Genomic DNA, 15917 nt, shown 5'->3' with positions numbered 1-15917 from the left:
TAGACTTGCTCTTTAATTTTTTGTTTCTTTCTCACTCCCTCCATTGATCATTGTTCACTTTACTATTCCTTCATCGTTTCTCATAGATTTGATCGATATTGCTTAGATTTTCACTCCTTATCCATTGCTTATAACATTGTTTCATTACACCCCACTGTTATTATTGATTTGTATGATGGGGGATTTACAAACAATGAATGTTTAGATGTAGAAAAAAAAATGATTGTTAAAAAAAAGTTAGGCAACGAATATGTGAGCTTTTTGGTTCGAAAGTATTTTTTTTTTCATTGTTGCAATTATCATTCTAAAAATCAATTTTGAAAATGTTGCACCTATAAGGAAATTAACTTTTGAAAACATTTAATATATTCAAAAACCAACTCAAAAAATAGTTATATGTCAAAAATTTATATTTGATTCAGAAGTACAAAATCAAAAATTATTGTTTGTTTTAGTTGTTGATTGTTGAATTTGTTTAATGTATTTGGATAACTAGTACCAAATTATTTCCATCTCATTGCCAGTCAACATGGAACGAATAATGAAAATAGTATAGCAATAACTTGCACTCAGTTTGGTTTTGAGTTTTGAAAAATAATTTTTAAAAATTTGAATCTGTATCCTTTTGTTTTAGTGAACATTTTTAATATTCTATTTTTTTTTTTTTTGAATTCACTTAATTTTGATACACTTAAAAGCATACAAAAATATAAAAATTTAGCACATATTTATTTTGTATTTATTATTTTTTTAAAGATTTTTAGCAAATAATTTACTTTTTAAATGTATCTAAATTAAGTGATTCTAAAAAGTAAAAAGTTGATTAAATATGTAAAAAGTTTCTAATAACAAAAACAAAACAAAAAAAAGATTTTAAAATTAATAAAAATATTTTGAAAAATTAAAACTAAACAGAGTATTAATTTTTGAAGAATAATAGTAAAATAATACAAAAAATTATTGATTTAATTTTTTTTGCATACCTTAGTAAATATGGTAGGAAAATTATTGAAGTGTGCCAAAAAAAATGTCTGTGTGTAAGGTGCAATTTATGTTTTGATTTAGGCTTAGAGGTGTAGTGAGAGTTTATATTTTATATGGTGTGTGTACATAATATGTTGAAATTTTTGTACACATTATATGTTATGGACATATTTGAAACATTTTGTATGTGAAATAAGTAAAACAAAAAATAAATAAATTCATTAAATGTGTGTACTGAGAAAGATATTCATAGAGTGTAAATAACGTGCGAAAATTGAATTACTCGTTGATATTGGCTATGGTATGTGACTGTTATACAAACTAAAATGACCATAAAGTGCTATGGGGACAGCTCTTGTGAAGAAGTCTTGGGTTGGATTGGAGCAACAATAACACATATTTTTCCCACTCCTAGTATGCAGAAACCATTAGGAATTAATAAAAAGCACTCAATTAGCATCCACAGCTGGTAACAGTCCGTTGTACTGGAGAAACGCATCCGGTAAAGGTTCACGCCCTCGAAATTCAACAAAGACCTGAAAATAAAAAGTCTACTTCAGAAATAGGGCAGTTAAATTGTAGGGAACTAAATAGATAAAACTGGTAGTTGAGGGATGAAAAAAAAAAAAAAAAATGATGATAGTTAAGGGGATAAAAGTGAAATGACCCAAAATTGTATGATTCGACTATGTGGCACTGTCATGGCATGGCATGGCATGGGAGCGAGATTTTAAGTCGTAAGTTAAAAAGAAGCATGCACGACCCTACCTCAGATATCTTCGGGGTATGAAAATCAAACTTCACTTCATATTAAGTTAAAAAGAAATACTTAAAATATGAAAGTTTATTGTGTCACCTCCATGGGCGATTTTCCACCTCCATGAGCAAGAACAGTCTCCCGAAACTTGCGACCCAGTTCTTTAACAGCCTGTTGCAACACAAAATAAATAAATTCTTGGGTTATTTTCCAAACTATATCACATGTTCCTGAAAGTGTGTTTAGTGATCACTGCTTAATAGTCTAATACAGATCTACAGCTATACCTGCTCGTTATCCAACCCGACCTCCTCAAATGCAGAGAAAGCATCAAAGGACAACACTTCTGCCCACTGAAATATCCACACACATAATGAAAAAGAAAACATAGTTTTAGAAACAAGTGCAAATTGAGAGTGTTAATGTACATTGTATAATTTACCATCACCTACCACACACTTACCATCACCTACCACACACTCACCTACTACACTCACCTACCACCACCATCCACTACACCTACATCTATATAAGGAACCATTTGTAATAGACAGAATATCAATCAAAACATCAATCAATAATATACATCTCAATTTATTTTACATGGTATCAGAGCTATAGGTTAAAGTTCTTGGTGTTCTTCGCCTTCCGGCGGGCGGCAACCTTGCCTTGACCGCCCGCCGGACCTCAACCAATTAGGACCTCTACACATACCTTCACTCCGCTGTCACAAATTCCATAGCTGAACTCTTCACCTTCCCTGACAAGCAAACCCCTATTCCACACTCTCTCACCACTCTGCACTTTCTCTCTCTAAACCACCATAACCATGGCAGTGAGCAACAACATAACCTCAGTCCTGAACTTCATAGCCTTCCTCTCCTCCATCCCAATAATCGCCTCGGGAGTCTGGTTCGCATCCAAGCCAGACAACGAGTGCATCCACTGGATCCGATGGCCACTCGTCTTCCTCGGCATCTTCATCCTTCTAGTCTCCCTCACCGGCTTCGTAGGCTCCTACTGGAACAAAGAATGCCTCCTCGCCTTCTACCTCATCTGTATGGCGGTTCTCATCGGGGCCCTCCTCATCATCATCGACCTCGCTGCCACATCAAAAACCAGCGTCACCAACGGCGACATCGCCCATCACTGCGGCTGATTCACTCCGGCCTCCCCAGCGTCTGCCTCGCCACCTCCGGCCCCGGCGCCACCCCCCCTAGTCCGCAGCCTCGCCGCGGCCATGCTCGCCCGCGTCCCACTGTTGCTACTTCTGTTGGGTGTTCCCACCTCTTCTGGCGCCTAGCCGACCCGACGTCCCTTGACCAACATATGTTTATTCTATTTCTTTTCTTTTACTCTCTCTCCGTATATGTTTATTCTATTCTCCCCATACCTCTCTTTTTTTTTTTTTTTTTTCTTCTGCAACCACTTCCCCTTTTGCACCCACGTTTCCCCTTACTTTACAACCCAACCTCTTTCTTTTGTCAGACTCCACAATGTGATGTTGCCCACACCTCTCATTCCTTCCACTCGAGTCTATAGAATATATCTATATATATATATATATATATTTTTTTTATCACCAAAAAAAAAAAAAAAAAAAAAAAAAAAAACTACACAGTTTTACACACCCAGCACCCCATTGACACAGACCACCCACTCACACAACGCACACAACGCATGTGGTCTCCTTTTTTTATTATTATTAAAAAGCCCACTCAAGTGGTCTCCTTTTTTTATTATTATTAACAAGTGATCTAATCATGTTTTCCACTGGCAGTGTCCACATTTTGTACTCTACTTTCTTTCTTTTATTTTCTTTATTTATTTTTTTTTTATTCACAAAAAAAAAAAAAAAAAAAAAACAAAGACGCAGGCAGATCTGCACACCAAATTCATTTTATTCATGTCGGGGCTCACCCCGATCACCATGTTTCCACACAAAAAAAAACAAAAAAAAAAAAAAAAAAAACAACAACAACAACATACAAACAAACACCCACATTCACAGGTGGGATTTTTCTTCTCTACTCTGCCGCCGGTCTTTTCTTCTTGCCTCCGTCCTGGGCGGCTCTTGACGGTGTTGCCTCCGTGTTTCCCACTCCACTGGGCATGATCACTACTCCCTGCTCCTCCACTGCAGCATATGGCGGCCCTCCAAATCGGAACATCACGGTGGCCTTCCGCTTCAGCTCCTTGTTTTCTGCCCTTAGCACGCTTATCTCTGCTCGCGCATCCTTATACATGCGTTGGAGCAGAGCCAGCTGGGAGTTTAATTGCTGCACCTCATTTGTCCTACTCTGCAGCCGGTGCGACAAGTTTGTGACCGCCGTCATGGACTCCACACATGCCTTCAAAGTATACTGATTAGCCTCCACATCCGTTTGCACTGCCATTTTTTGCTCCACCGACTGCATCGGAAAGTTCAACGGAGCAAACCCAGTGGTGTTTGGTTGAGGTTCACGGGACACTGCACCAGTTTTCTCTCTTGTTGACTCGTTGAGGTCTGGAAAGAGAGTGAGCAGACTCCGGGAAGACGAGGCCATTTTCTGGGCAACCGAGTATTACAGACTATCTCTCGCAACAGAGTGTTACAGACTCTCTCTCTCAGCACAACGAAGAGTTTTTCAGAGAAATTCGCAGGTTTTTTGTCTCAGCCTCAGCCTCAGGTTCAGTCTTGGTTATATAGCCGAGGCAGCCACGCGCATCGCGCGCCTCTTGACGCCAGACACCCCGGGCACGCCAGCCAAGGCACTCACGTGCCTCGCCATCATATCTGGCACGCCTTTTGATGCCTTGGGCACGCCTTTTGATGGCACGCCTTTTGACAGATTGGGCACACCTTTTGAGGGCACGACTTTTGAGGGCTCGATATATATCTACATGTATATTTTTTGGGCAGCCTATCTACACACTCATACAGTGTCTTCTACACCGGTCAGCTTTATCAATCCCTTTGTTTCAACCTCAAATAGGTTTCTATCTTCACACCTATTTGAGTTTGAGGGGGGGTTATACACAGTATCATGTATAAGTCGCTCAAGGCGCACTCCCTAAGTCACCCCCTTGGTGCACCACCACAATTTTCTACATCGGTCCGACATGACCCCATAAACTGTCCGGACATTGATTCCGGTCAGCTGCTACATCGGTCCGACATGACCCCGTAAACTGTCCTGCTACATCGGTCCGACATGACCCCGTAAACTGTCTTCTACAACGGTCCGACATGACCCCGTAAACTGTCCTGCTACACCGGTCCGACATGACCCCATAAACTGTCTTCTACATCGGTCTGACACGACCACACAGTGTCTGCTACAACGGTCTGACATGACCCCGTAAACTGTCGTCTATAACGGTCTGACACAACCATACAGTGTCTCCTATCCCATTTTTAATTTTATTTGTCAGCTTATTTTTCTGTTTTGTTACTCTCTCCAAACTCAAGTTGGCTAGTACCTATCCTCCTTGAGTTTGAGGAGGGCTGTTAATGTACATTGTATAATTTACCATCACCTACCACACACTTACCATCACCTACCACACACTCACCTACTACACTCACCTACCACCACCATCCACTACACCTACATCTATATAAGGAACCATTTGTAATAGACAGAATATCAATCAAAACATCAATCAATAATATACATCTCAATTTATTTTACAGAGAGTGACAAAGTTCATATTTATGCTGTAGTCTGGATAAAATGGCCAATGGCCATTGTGCAAAAACTTAGTATGAAATCTGGCCAGATCCAACCATAATAGGTCTTGAATAAAATTTAAAAACAATTATCATATCTAGGAAACAGACATTTTTTCCAATTTGTCATGTAAAGTTTCCATGCCTGCACGAATGCTCTTTCATTATAACTTCTTACCCTAATATAGTTTTGACAGTCATCATGATAAAATTGTAACATTTGAAAAGAAACAAAGATTAAGAAACCCAAAAAAAGAAAGAGTAGAAATCTCGCATAGTTATGTCCTGAGCACCTCATTTTCTTCCATTTCAATCTTATAATTTCCTACCATTTTAGTAGGGTGGTGACCCTTAATGATTCTGATAAAGGCAATTCAGGGCTATCAAAATATTATGGAAAATATTATTTTCTTCTAACAACAGCTCAGCTATTGGTGTTGTTAGTAACTAAGAAGCACGGACGGGGACATGTGACACGACACACAAATTTTTAAAAATGCAGGACGCGATATGCAAGGGAGACCTGCAAAACATATAATTTTATATATTTATCATACTTTCGTATATATTTATTCTATGTCATAATTATTCTCATCAAAGTCATCTACTTTGGGTATGCTATAGCAGTGGGGGGAAAAAAAAAGGGACATCATGGGTCCCTAGGGTGTCCAACATGTGTCCAGAGCATTCCCGTGTCCAACACGTGTCGGACATCGGTATGTGACCTCCGGGGAGGTGTCCATGATTCATAGGTTCGTAATGTTAAATGTGAAAGTCATTAGAACAAATATACGCATGCGAGTGTGAAGATAAAAAACAGCAGAGCAGTCGGGAAAAAGCCAAAACATCAAGAAAGAAACTATATAAATGCACAAATAGATGAGCAAAGCCTACCTGGTAACTGTAGTATCCAGCTGCATATGTATCTGATATTCAAAATATAATCTGTAAGTTATTACTTTATTACTTTATTACTTACATACGAACAAAGACAGGTTTCAATGAAGTTAGTAAGTGAGCTAACCTGCAAATATATGGCTAAAACTACAAAGAAATCTGTCCTCCGGCAGCAGTGGGATTACATGTGTCATTTTACCCACTCTTTGATCAATATCATATATTGATTCTGACCCACCTGGGATGTATTTCGTATGAAGTTCCAAATCTACACTTGCATACCGTAGCTACCAAAAAAAAAAATTTACGAATTATTGAGACATTTAATCTATTGAAAGAGTTATGACTTAGGCATGAACTAAGAAACATTTCTTCCCTTTCCTCTATCATCAAAATCAAAACCCCCCAAAAAAAATGGATTACTTGGGAGAAGCCCAATTCTGTGACTCATTAGTGACATACTGCCATCTATTTTTTGAAGCAATTTGTTATAATAGATGAATTGTCATTCCACACAAGCAATCATTGATTAACCATCTTAGCCTAAATTAGGCATTGTTGATGAGGATTAAGGAATGCTATCAATGAAGGAAAATAGTCCCAGCTGTACGAAAAGCTGATATTTATTCATATTTTTATCTCAGGAACAGGAGTTATAAACTGACACAACCCATTTGTTTGAAACCTTCAATTTTCAACCCTCAAAACTCTTAAACTACGAAGGAACCAAAGAGACTGCAAAACATACAACCAATTATTACTACCCTGTGAGATTCAACCCTAAAAACACTACAAATTAACCAACAAGGCTGCATAATTATGGACAAAGTCGCATTTACAGCTGGCAATCAGTGGTAAAGGCCACAAAAGATAGGAGAATTGGAAATTGTTAGATCAACGCTAGTTCTAAAAGGTTAACCTGTTAGAAAACGTGCTCGACAATATATACGAAGCTATCCAACACACTCCTTTACGTGCAATCCTATATTGCACATGGAGATGTAAAAACATACATAGAGATAAGTAAAATGCAAACTGAGAGACTTTAACCCAAGACCTCCCCCAACTTGAGCTCTGATATCATGTTAGATCACCACTATTCCTAAAAGCTCAAGCTATAAGGAAATTGGTCCAACATTGTGTATCCAGCTATCCAATAGAAATAACACCAGCACCATAACATAACCCAATATACTATCTCCAAGAAAATTGACAGCCCAACAGTAATACCAGACTATGGTTTTAACCTCAGTGGAAATGCTAAAAGGAGCAGAAAATACAAATGATTTGATTTTTGAAGCAATTTGGTAAGACTATATAAGCATAAATCTTTTTTAACCTGACGAAGCAAAAGTGGACCAGCACGAAAAGTCCTTGCAGAAAAAATTTTCAAGCATACTTCTTCAGGGAGAATTTCTCCAGTTTCATAGTGTTTGGCAATGCTCATTAAAATATCCCTGCAATTGGAGGCCATTCACAACAGGATGACATAGATGTGCATATTGTCAAAAAAGCTTAAAAATAGATTAGCAGAATGAAATGGAATTCTCCAAATACTATTGTTGATGAGATATGTAATGAGCAGAAAATTTAACATTGATTGCTATATCTGAAAGATACAAATTTGACGATATTAAATTTTCAACAAATGTTAGAGGATTTGGATATAACACATGATTTGCAGCTAAAAGATGGAAAGAATACTACTTCAGTCACCACCGGAGAGCAGGAATTCTTAGATAGATCCACGGAAATAGCATTAAATGAAGCAAATCCATTTCATAAGAAAGCTTCAAATGAATTCAAAATGGCAATCTTTCTACTCACGGTCAATAGCTTATTACACTGCTTTTGTTTAGTACTTGGGACATAGACATTTATAAAGAGTGACAGCCACACAACTAGGAGAGACCATCAAATCGTCAAAATGTATAGGGTTCGATGCTGTACCCTGGAAAGAAAATTAAGGCAGTGGAGGACAACAAGTACTATGCAGCGAGAAAATGCTGGAGAAAATCAATTCATTTGCCATTTCATAGTATGTTCCTTCTGCTGAAATCAGGGTACATAAATCTTGCAGATTGTGAATCCAATAAAACCAAATATTCTCAATTGTACTGCAAAGGCCAACTTGTTTCCTATATTAAAAAAATTGGCACTCCATTAACTTTTAAAACGAATTTAATAGCATTTATACTATTATACACTTCAAACTCACCCTTACTCATTAATCTCTACAAACAAACTTTCAACACATCTTTCAATGCCCAAAACACCCAAATATTGAAAAGTTCTCAAATTCTGAAGCAAGAACAGGCTCAGGTTCAAGAACACTGAAGCATCATGTCTATGAAAATCGAAGTTTGGACTATCTATGCATTTAGATATGTAAACTTTTGTTATATTCACATACTAAAATAAAAATATGGTTTTCTAGGTGGGAGTGGCACACCCACGCATGAAGAATCCAGGAACTAACAATTAGTGGTTAACTGATATGCCATTAATTAAACCTCCTTAGGGATGAACTGTTTTGTAAATATGAAAAGAGAAAAGCAAAAGAAGAGATGCTAAAATCATTTTACAAAGAAAATTCTCCATTAGTCATTAAAAGCAGAGCATCAGGTTAGGGAATCATTTCTTTTGAAAACGACATAAACCCAATGTTGGTGCTTGAATAAATATTTAATAAGTATGCAGTAATTCACATTCATACTTCAATGTTTTGAATGCTTATAAGGATTCAAAGGCAATGCTGTGAGAAACCCCCAAAAGGCAGTCATATTCCACCAACACAAGAATAACTTATAATATATGGCTACATAACAATTTCAAATTGCTTGAGCCATGAATAAAAATGTAGAATCTGGGGAGACAAGTAGGCATAACAGATAGAATTGAGATATTTATGGTAATAAAATATTACCTTTGGTAACACCAATTTTCCATGAACTGAGAAGCTAATTCAACAGCATCCTTCTCTATCCCTCGAGAACCAGAAACAAGACCTTCATCTTGTTTGGTTAGCATGTTCTGCAATGCATGGCCAAACTCATGGAAGACAGTCTCAACCTGATTATAGCAATCAACCAATGTGAAGATCATGAAACCGAAATGGCAAAATCTGCAGAACAGTTGCAGCTTATATGACTCCTCAGAAAATTGCAAACCTTCCAGTGATCAAATAAATAGATATAATCATATAGATATTAAAAAATAATAATAACTGTCTCGGTTATTAAAACCAATACTTAAAACATTCCTCAAAATCAGAAATAGTAACCATTGGGAAAGAGGCCAGTGCTAAAATATACCTCACGAATGGTCATAAGGCTTGGCTTGTCTCCCACCGGTGGAGTTTGATTGCACACAACATGGCAAATAGGCAACCTGGAAGATGTACCATCACACAAAATACGGCTCCGACCAGTAACGATGTCCATCCATGCCCCCCCACGTTTTTCCAGTGGACGAGAATATGGATCAAAATAGAAGTAAGCTATTGGAATGCCTAAGCAATTTTTGACACAGTAAAATCTGACATCTTTGTTCCAAACCTGGAAGGAATGAACCGTATATTGATAGGATGAGGTTTGTTTGATATCATCACTAGCAGAAAGAAGCGAGAAAATGAAGAAGGTAGATAAATATTACTGAAGCTATGCCATCAGCTGGGTCAATCTCAATATCAAAGAGCATCTTTGACAGGTTGAAAAGACCATCTATAACCACCGGCAGTGAGAAATAAGGACGTAATTCTTCCTGTAGAAATGAGATGCAGCAGGAAAGGAAATTAAACTTCTCCACACAAAAGTATATCCATAGAGGTTAAAGGTTAAAATTAAAATTAAAAAAAAAGAAAAAGAAAACAAAAAGAGAGAGAGAGAGAGAGAATAAAAAGTAAAAAAAAGTAATTGTCAATGCTTGGCACATATTACTCTCTTATGCTGTCAGCATTTTGATGCCCAATATAGCCTGTGTTGATTTTGCTAACCTCATCCAAATTTCATGCCTGTGGAGTTTATTCCCCTTTTGCAATTCACTTGATATTCGTGTTACTACTGTAAGACATATTGAGAGAGGGCCTACCTCATTTAAGTTATAACTTGTCTCTCGAAGTCTCTCACTCCAGAAATTAATGTCCCAGTGGGTCAATTCTTCAGATTCTACAGCGCCTTTACTTTTAGCAAAATCTTTGAGCTCCTGCATGTCTTTGATAATTGAAAGAACAACCAGGAAAAAAAAAAAAATTAATAAAGAGGTTGTTAGGGAAAACTTTCTTTTCTGGTCATGAACAATTCTATAACTAGAGCATCAACCAGAGAGCATCCAACAACATTCTTCACTCTGATTTTTTCTTTCAGAACATAAATGACACTGAAAGGAATAGTCACTTGTCCTCACATAAGCAGCATATATTTCAGTGTTAACAGTGAAATCTTTACCAAAAAGAAAATCGAGTCATCCATCAATAATGTTTATGAATTTTTCCTGAAGATAATACTAAAATGCAACAATTTAATCAAAATTCACTTTATGCAGTGTGTCTTAAATTCATACTAGCAATTGCTTTGGACTTCATGAAGGAAACAAAGAATAAATTTATATGTAGGACTATATGGGTGATACAAAAAATAATTACATAGCATCTACCTTGAATTGCAGCATTCCAAGAAGCACTTCGAAGCTTTTCTATAAGCTCTTCTGCTTTCTCTATTGTAGCCATTTTTGCATCCATGCTTACCTGGAATATATAGCCATAAGCTTCAAAAAAAGGAGTATTGCCAAAATTTCGTATCTACCATACCTCAGCATAGTTATTGTAGCCTAGAAGCTTTGCCTTCTCGAGCCTAAGCTGAAGAATTCGTTCAATAATTGGTGTGTTGTTGAGATCTCCATCAGAGGCACGGGTCACATAAGCACGAAAAATTTCCTCACGCAATGAGCGATTGCAAACATGTTGCAAAACAGAGCGATAGATTGGACCATCCAATGTAAGAACCCATGGCCCATCTTCAGCCGTGGCTTGTTCGTATCCCTGCTATGATCAAGGAAACTTGCTAAACCATAATAGGGAATGAAGGCAACCAATTGGAGTTTGTGAAATAACTAAACTAATTATGGTAAATGTGCCATTATAAACATGGTATTTGCATTTTTTTCCTTAGCAAGAATTCTGTATATGAGCTTGAACATGCAATACCTTGTGCACTGCCGTTTGTGCAGCCACAGCAAGTGCAGTAGCAGGCAAACCTTCAATGTCTTTCTTTTCTGTGATCAACTTTTCAAACTTCTTTGTGGCATCCAAAATATTCTCCTCAAACTTCTGCCCTAGTTTTTCCAATTCCTGCGAATTACCACAAAATGATATCAATAACTTCTTCCTCACTTTTATCCCCCTTCCTTTTCCACTCATTAGAGCCTTACCTGCTGAATTTTGTTAAAACATACTCTTTTATCATCTTCAAGAGAAATACCATTAAGAACTGCTTCCTTTATTTGGCCTACACAAGCAGATATTCCCAATTATGGGAACAAATATCAATAGCTGCAAATCTGCAGTTCTAACAATAAATTTAGTATAATCAAACATATGCTTGTGCAAAACTAATTCAGCTGATCAATTATGAAAAAAAGCATCAAGATAAACATAAAATGGCAATTACTCTTTTGGAAACACCATGTGTCAGCCTTAATTTGCAAGCACGTGAATAAGGAAAATGACTATATCTGTAATAGGTATAGCAATATCTGGCTGATGTAGGAGCATCTTAAACTCATGCAAAAAACAAACAACTTCATCAATCAGATTTTAGTTTAATCCTTAATTAAAATTGATGATTTCCTCTTCTTTTTGTGCCTTTTTTATTTTTTATTTTTAATCAATTGCTAGTGCGCAGACCAAAAGCAGAATAAATAATTTGTTAGCAAGCTGCTAGGTTTCTTGATAAAGAGGTGGTTGAAGGATCTGAGTTGCAGAGGAGTCAAGTGCCATCAATACGTGTGACCTTTAAGTAAAAATTGGTGGGTAAAGTTGGTGGCATTTAAGAGTAGTAGACAATGGTGAGGTATCAGTGGTGCTTGTAGCATAGTATATATAGTATATACTGAAATATTTATTGGAATTCGGTCTTTTGTTAGTCTCAAAAGAAAAAAAAAAAGACTGAGACTGCATTCTTCAACTTATTTAAAAATCTTGAAGTTTGATATGTTAGGTTCTAGTTAGATCCTACGTGGTATAACTGTAGGCGTCATATATCGACTCATTCATTTACTTGCATGGATTAGTTGCTGTTTGAATTCAACTCTGCGCAACCAAAATGCAATCAAAGAGAAAACATCTCTTGCTACCCATATCTTGGATCACTAATTATTCAAACATCAAATTCACAGCATTGTCCAGTAACCACATATAGTCAAGCATGAGTTCTGTGTATTGCAAAAAAAAAAAACACTGACCTTCAACTACTCGTTTACGGGCATCACTCAATGTTTCCCAATCTGAAGATTCTCGGATTGTTTTAAATGCATTATAAATGGGTTTGCTCTGGCCCAACCTTAGCTGAAACTCAACCTTCTCTGGCTGCAAAACAAGCAAAGAGCATTACAGTAACATTGTCAGCACTAACTCAACAGCACCATCTTCGAGTCATCTAAAGAGTAAAGAAAAGGCACCTGAACTTCTGTGATGGCAGAACGGAGTTCAGGAGAGTCCTTGACAGCATTCAGATGATTCACAATCCCCCAAACAATCCATAGTCGGTCTAGGATCTTCTCCAACGGCTCAACCAACTTCGGCCATGTGGGTTCCACTGTAGTCTCCAATTCAACCAAATCACTCTCCTACAACTCCACCCATCAACTCTTATCAGAACCCACATACATCTATACCTATTCTATAACTTTTTCTGAAACTTCGTCGTGCTTCTTATTTTTGTTTTTCAAGAATATAATTGTTAATTTAAAACAAGACATCCAATAAATAACTGTTAAACATTTTTTAAATTTAACCCATCTTCCTGATTCGTCAAACCACCCGTAAGTTTAGATGTAAAACTGCAGAGTACCACGTTTTGCAACCACAGCTAGTATATATCTGTACAATTTGTCTACCTACCTATTCTTTCTATTATATACATGAAGGGCTAAGTTAGTGTTGACACTTTTGTGTCACATGATTTTTATTCCCAAATTACTCTTCTCTGACTAAGAATTGAATCACGAGTTTTTCTATAACTACCTATTTGATCTATAAAGGCCGATTTCAACCCACAAGGAAATTTCAAGCACACCCATGTAGGTGTGCACAACCCCTAGTACTATTATAAAGCCATCACTGTTGTTGGTGTTTATGCCATATTTCTTCTTCTTTTTTTTTCCTCATTAAAAAAAAAGGAAAGAAAGAAAGAATTCTCAATTATCTCTCCATATAATTCGGTAAATTTAAAACTATACAAATAAATGCTAAACGGTTTTTGAATTCAACCCATCTTACTTAGTTATCAAGCTGCCCAAAAGTTCATTTATAACACACAACAAGTATATATTTATACTATTTATCATTATTATTATTATTATATAAAGCACATAACTCACCTAGTATTGAACAACTTTGTTACACAATTTTGATTTCTAAAATGCAGAGAACAATAACTTTTTCCAAATGTTTACTAAACCAATAACTATCATCCACTACCCAGTATATATATATATGTATGCTTCGTTATATATATATATATATATATATCAGTGAGAAAATTTGAATCAAGGAGTATGAAATTGAACTTACGAGTTGGTTCAACAAAGATCGGATTGCGGAACGAACATGTTTGGCTTCGATGACATCATAAGGAGGGAAAATGAAATTCCCCAATAAAGGATTCTCTTCCAATGCCATTCAGATAGGCTAGTTCTTTAAGCGAATTTGGAAGATGCTTGAGTAGATGATACAGGTGATCCATTACAGGACAAAATACCTCGAAAAATGTGTCAAGCTCGAAAAATGATTTGATTGACTTTCAATCAATTCAATACAAAAATGGCAAATTACACCTTGCACCCCTCAATTATCACCATTTTTTATTTTTATCTCCCAAACTAAAACTTGATAGTTCAATTTATGCCCTTTATTTTTTGAAAATTTTCAATATAACTCTAATATTTTCATTCTATTAACAAAATTGACAAAAAAAATGTACATTCATGTCATATTTATGACAGATAAACCTAACATATGCACATTATATACACATTTTTTGTATGTTTTCTAAAACAAATATAGACATAAAAGTTAGATTGGAAACTTTCAAAAATAAAAAAAGGTATATCATATCAATTTTTAGTTTAAGGAGATAAAATAAAAAATGATGATAGTTGAAGGGAGTAAAGTGTAATCTGTCCAGAGAAAAATGCAATAAAGAACCAACACAAAAACTGATCAACTTCACTTTAATGAATTCGCCCGACAATGTAGATAGACTAAAGGGCTTTATTTAATGTAACCTATGTCAAGCTTTTAAACAGGCCGAACCGGACTATGTGAGATTGGGCATGAGCTTTGTGTTTGAAATCGGACTATGTGAACCGGCCTACTAACTAGTGATAGATGGGAAAATTGCAAATAATAAGTAACTTCATAAAATATTTACAATTTTGTACAAACATTTTGTATAGTAATTTTTATTATTAAAGTTAGTAAAATTTACTACTAATTTAAAATTATTTTTGAAAAATATACTAATTTGTAAATGAGAAATGACTGGTAGCTCGAAACCTCGAGGCTCGAAAATGGCTCGAAATCAAAACATCGCCGTTTTGATTTGATTTTTTTTTTTTTCTCTTTTGTCTGTGGAACGCAAGAAGAAACGCAAGAAGAAAGGGGGAAAGAGAAGGGAAGGAGGGAGAAAGAGAGAGAGAGGAGAGAAGAAAGAGAGAGAAAGGGAGAAAGGGCGGAGCCGATCTGATCTTCCTTCCTCTTCCACGATCTGATCTTCCTCTTCCACTCTGCCCTCGCCATCACCGGCGATTGCCACATCGGCAGATCTGTTTTCTCTCTCTCTCTCTCTCTTTTTTTTTTTCTGGATCTGAAATTTTTTTTTTAAAAAATTGTTGATGAAGATGTGTTCATGAAGATCCAGATCTGAAGGTAGGAAGATCAGATATTTTTTTTGATCGGCCAGATCTGTTTTCTCGGCATTTTTTTTTTCTTCTTCTGCCTTTTCTTCTTCCTCTTCATTAGAAAAACGCAGAAAAATTGTGTGTGTGTGGGTGATTTTGTTGCTGCTGCTGCTGTGTGTGTGTGGGGGGGTTTGGGTTTGATTTGTGTGGGTGATTTTCCAGATTTTCCAGATTTGTGATGATGTTGATGAAGATGTTCATAATCTGAAAATTTGTGATGATATATTGATGAAGATGAAAAAATTTTGGGTCTTTGTGGACTTCTTCAGAAAAACGCGAAGAAAGGAAAAAAAGAAAAAAAAATAAAAAAAATAGAAAAAGATACCAAAACGACGTCATTTTGGTATCGAGCCACAAAATTTCGAGCTACGAACCGGAACTGTTTGTAAA

The 15917-nt window shown here is 36.4% G+C and overlaps 1 protein-coding gene across 3 annotated transcripts; it reads right to left on the bottom strand.

Moving 5' to 3' along the window:
* Nucleotides 1–1245: 1245 nt before the first annotated feature.
* LOC114317031 (organellar oligopeptidase A, chloroplastic/mitochondrial) lies at nucleotides 1246–14806 on the bottom strand. Of its 3 annotated transcripts, XM_082899216.1 has the most exons (17): nucleotides 14140–14806; nucleotides 13026–13193; nucleotides 12810–12933; nucleotides 11778–11854; nucleotides 11554–11697; nucleotides 11158–11388; nucleotides 11004–11094; nucleotides 10440–10561; nucleotides 10005–10112; nucleotides 9665–9907; nucleotides 9277–9422; nucleotides 7690–7807; nucleotides 6478–6637; nucleotides 6348–6379; nucleotides 2029–2094; nucleotides 1841–1912; nucleotides 1246–1520 (listed from the first exon to the last, which is right to left on the bottom strand). In XM_082899216.1, exons 1-17 carry the CDS (start codon nucleotides 14245–14247, stop codon nucleotides 1434–1436), a joined length of 2097 nt encoding a protein of 698 aa, XP_082755342.1. In that variant the 5' UTR covers nucleotides 14248–14806; the 3' UTR covers nucleotides 1246–1433. The 3 variants fall into 3 exon arrangements, with proteins under 3 accessions (XP_082755342.1, XP_082755343.1, XP_082755344.1); XM_082899217.1 differs by lacking the exons at nucleotides 6348–6379; nucleotides 6478–6637; XM_082899218.1 differs by lacking the exons at nucleotides 6348–6379; nucleotides 6478–6637; nucleotides 7690–7807.
* Nucleotides 14807–15917: the final 1111 nt, after the last annotated feature.

The sequence above is a fragment of the Camellia sinensis genome, chromosome 12, assembly GCF_055761805.1.
Source record: "Camellia sinensis isolate YWXY chromosome 12, ASM5576180v1, whole genome shotgun sequence".
Lineage (NCBI taxonomy): Eukaryota > Viridiplantae > Streptophyta > Magnoliopsida > Ericales > Theaceae > Camellia > Camellia sinensis.
This window is presented reverse-complemented; position numbering and strand designations above follow the sequence as displayed.

Coding starts and splice junctions, on each gene's coding strand:
- LOC114317031 (XM_082899216.1), bottom strand. CDS start 14,247: ATGGCATTGGAAGAGAATCCTTTATTGGGGAATTTCATTTTCCCTCCT. Junction 9,908..10,004: donor CAGCTGATGGCATAGCTTCA/GTAATATTTATC, acceptor CATTCCTTCCAG/GTTTGGAACAAAGATGTCAG. Junction 9,423..9,664: donor GCCTTATGACCATTCGTGAG/GTATATTTTAGC, acceptor TGCTATAATCAG/GTTGAGACTGTCTTCCATGA.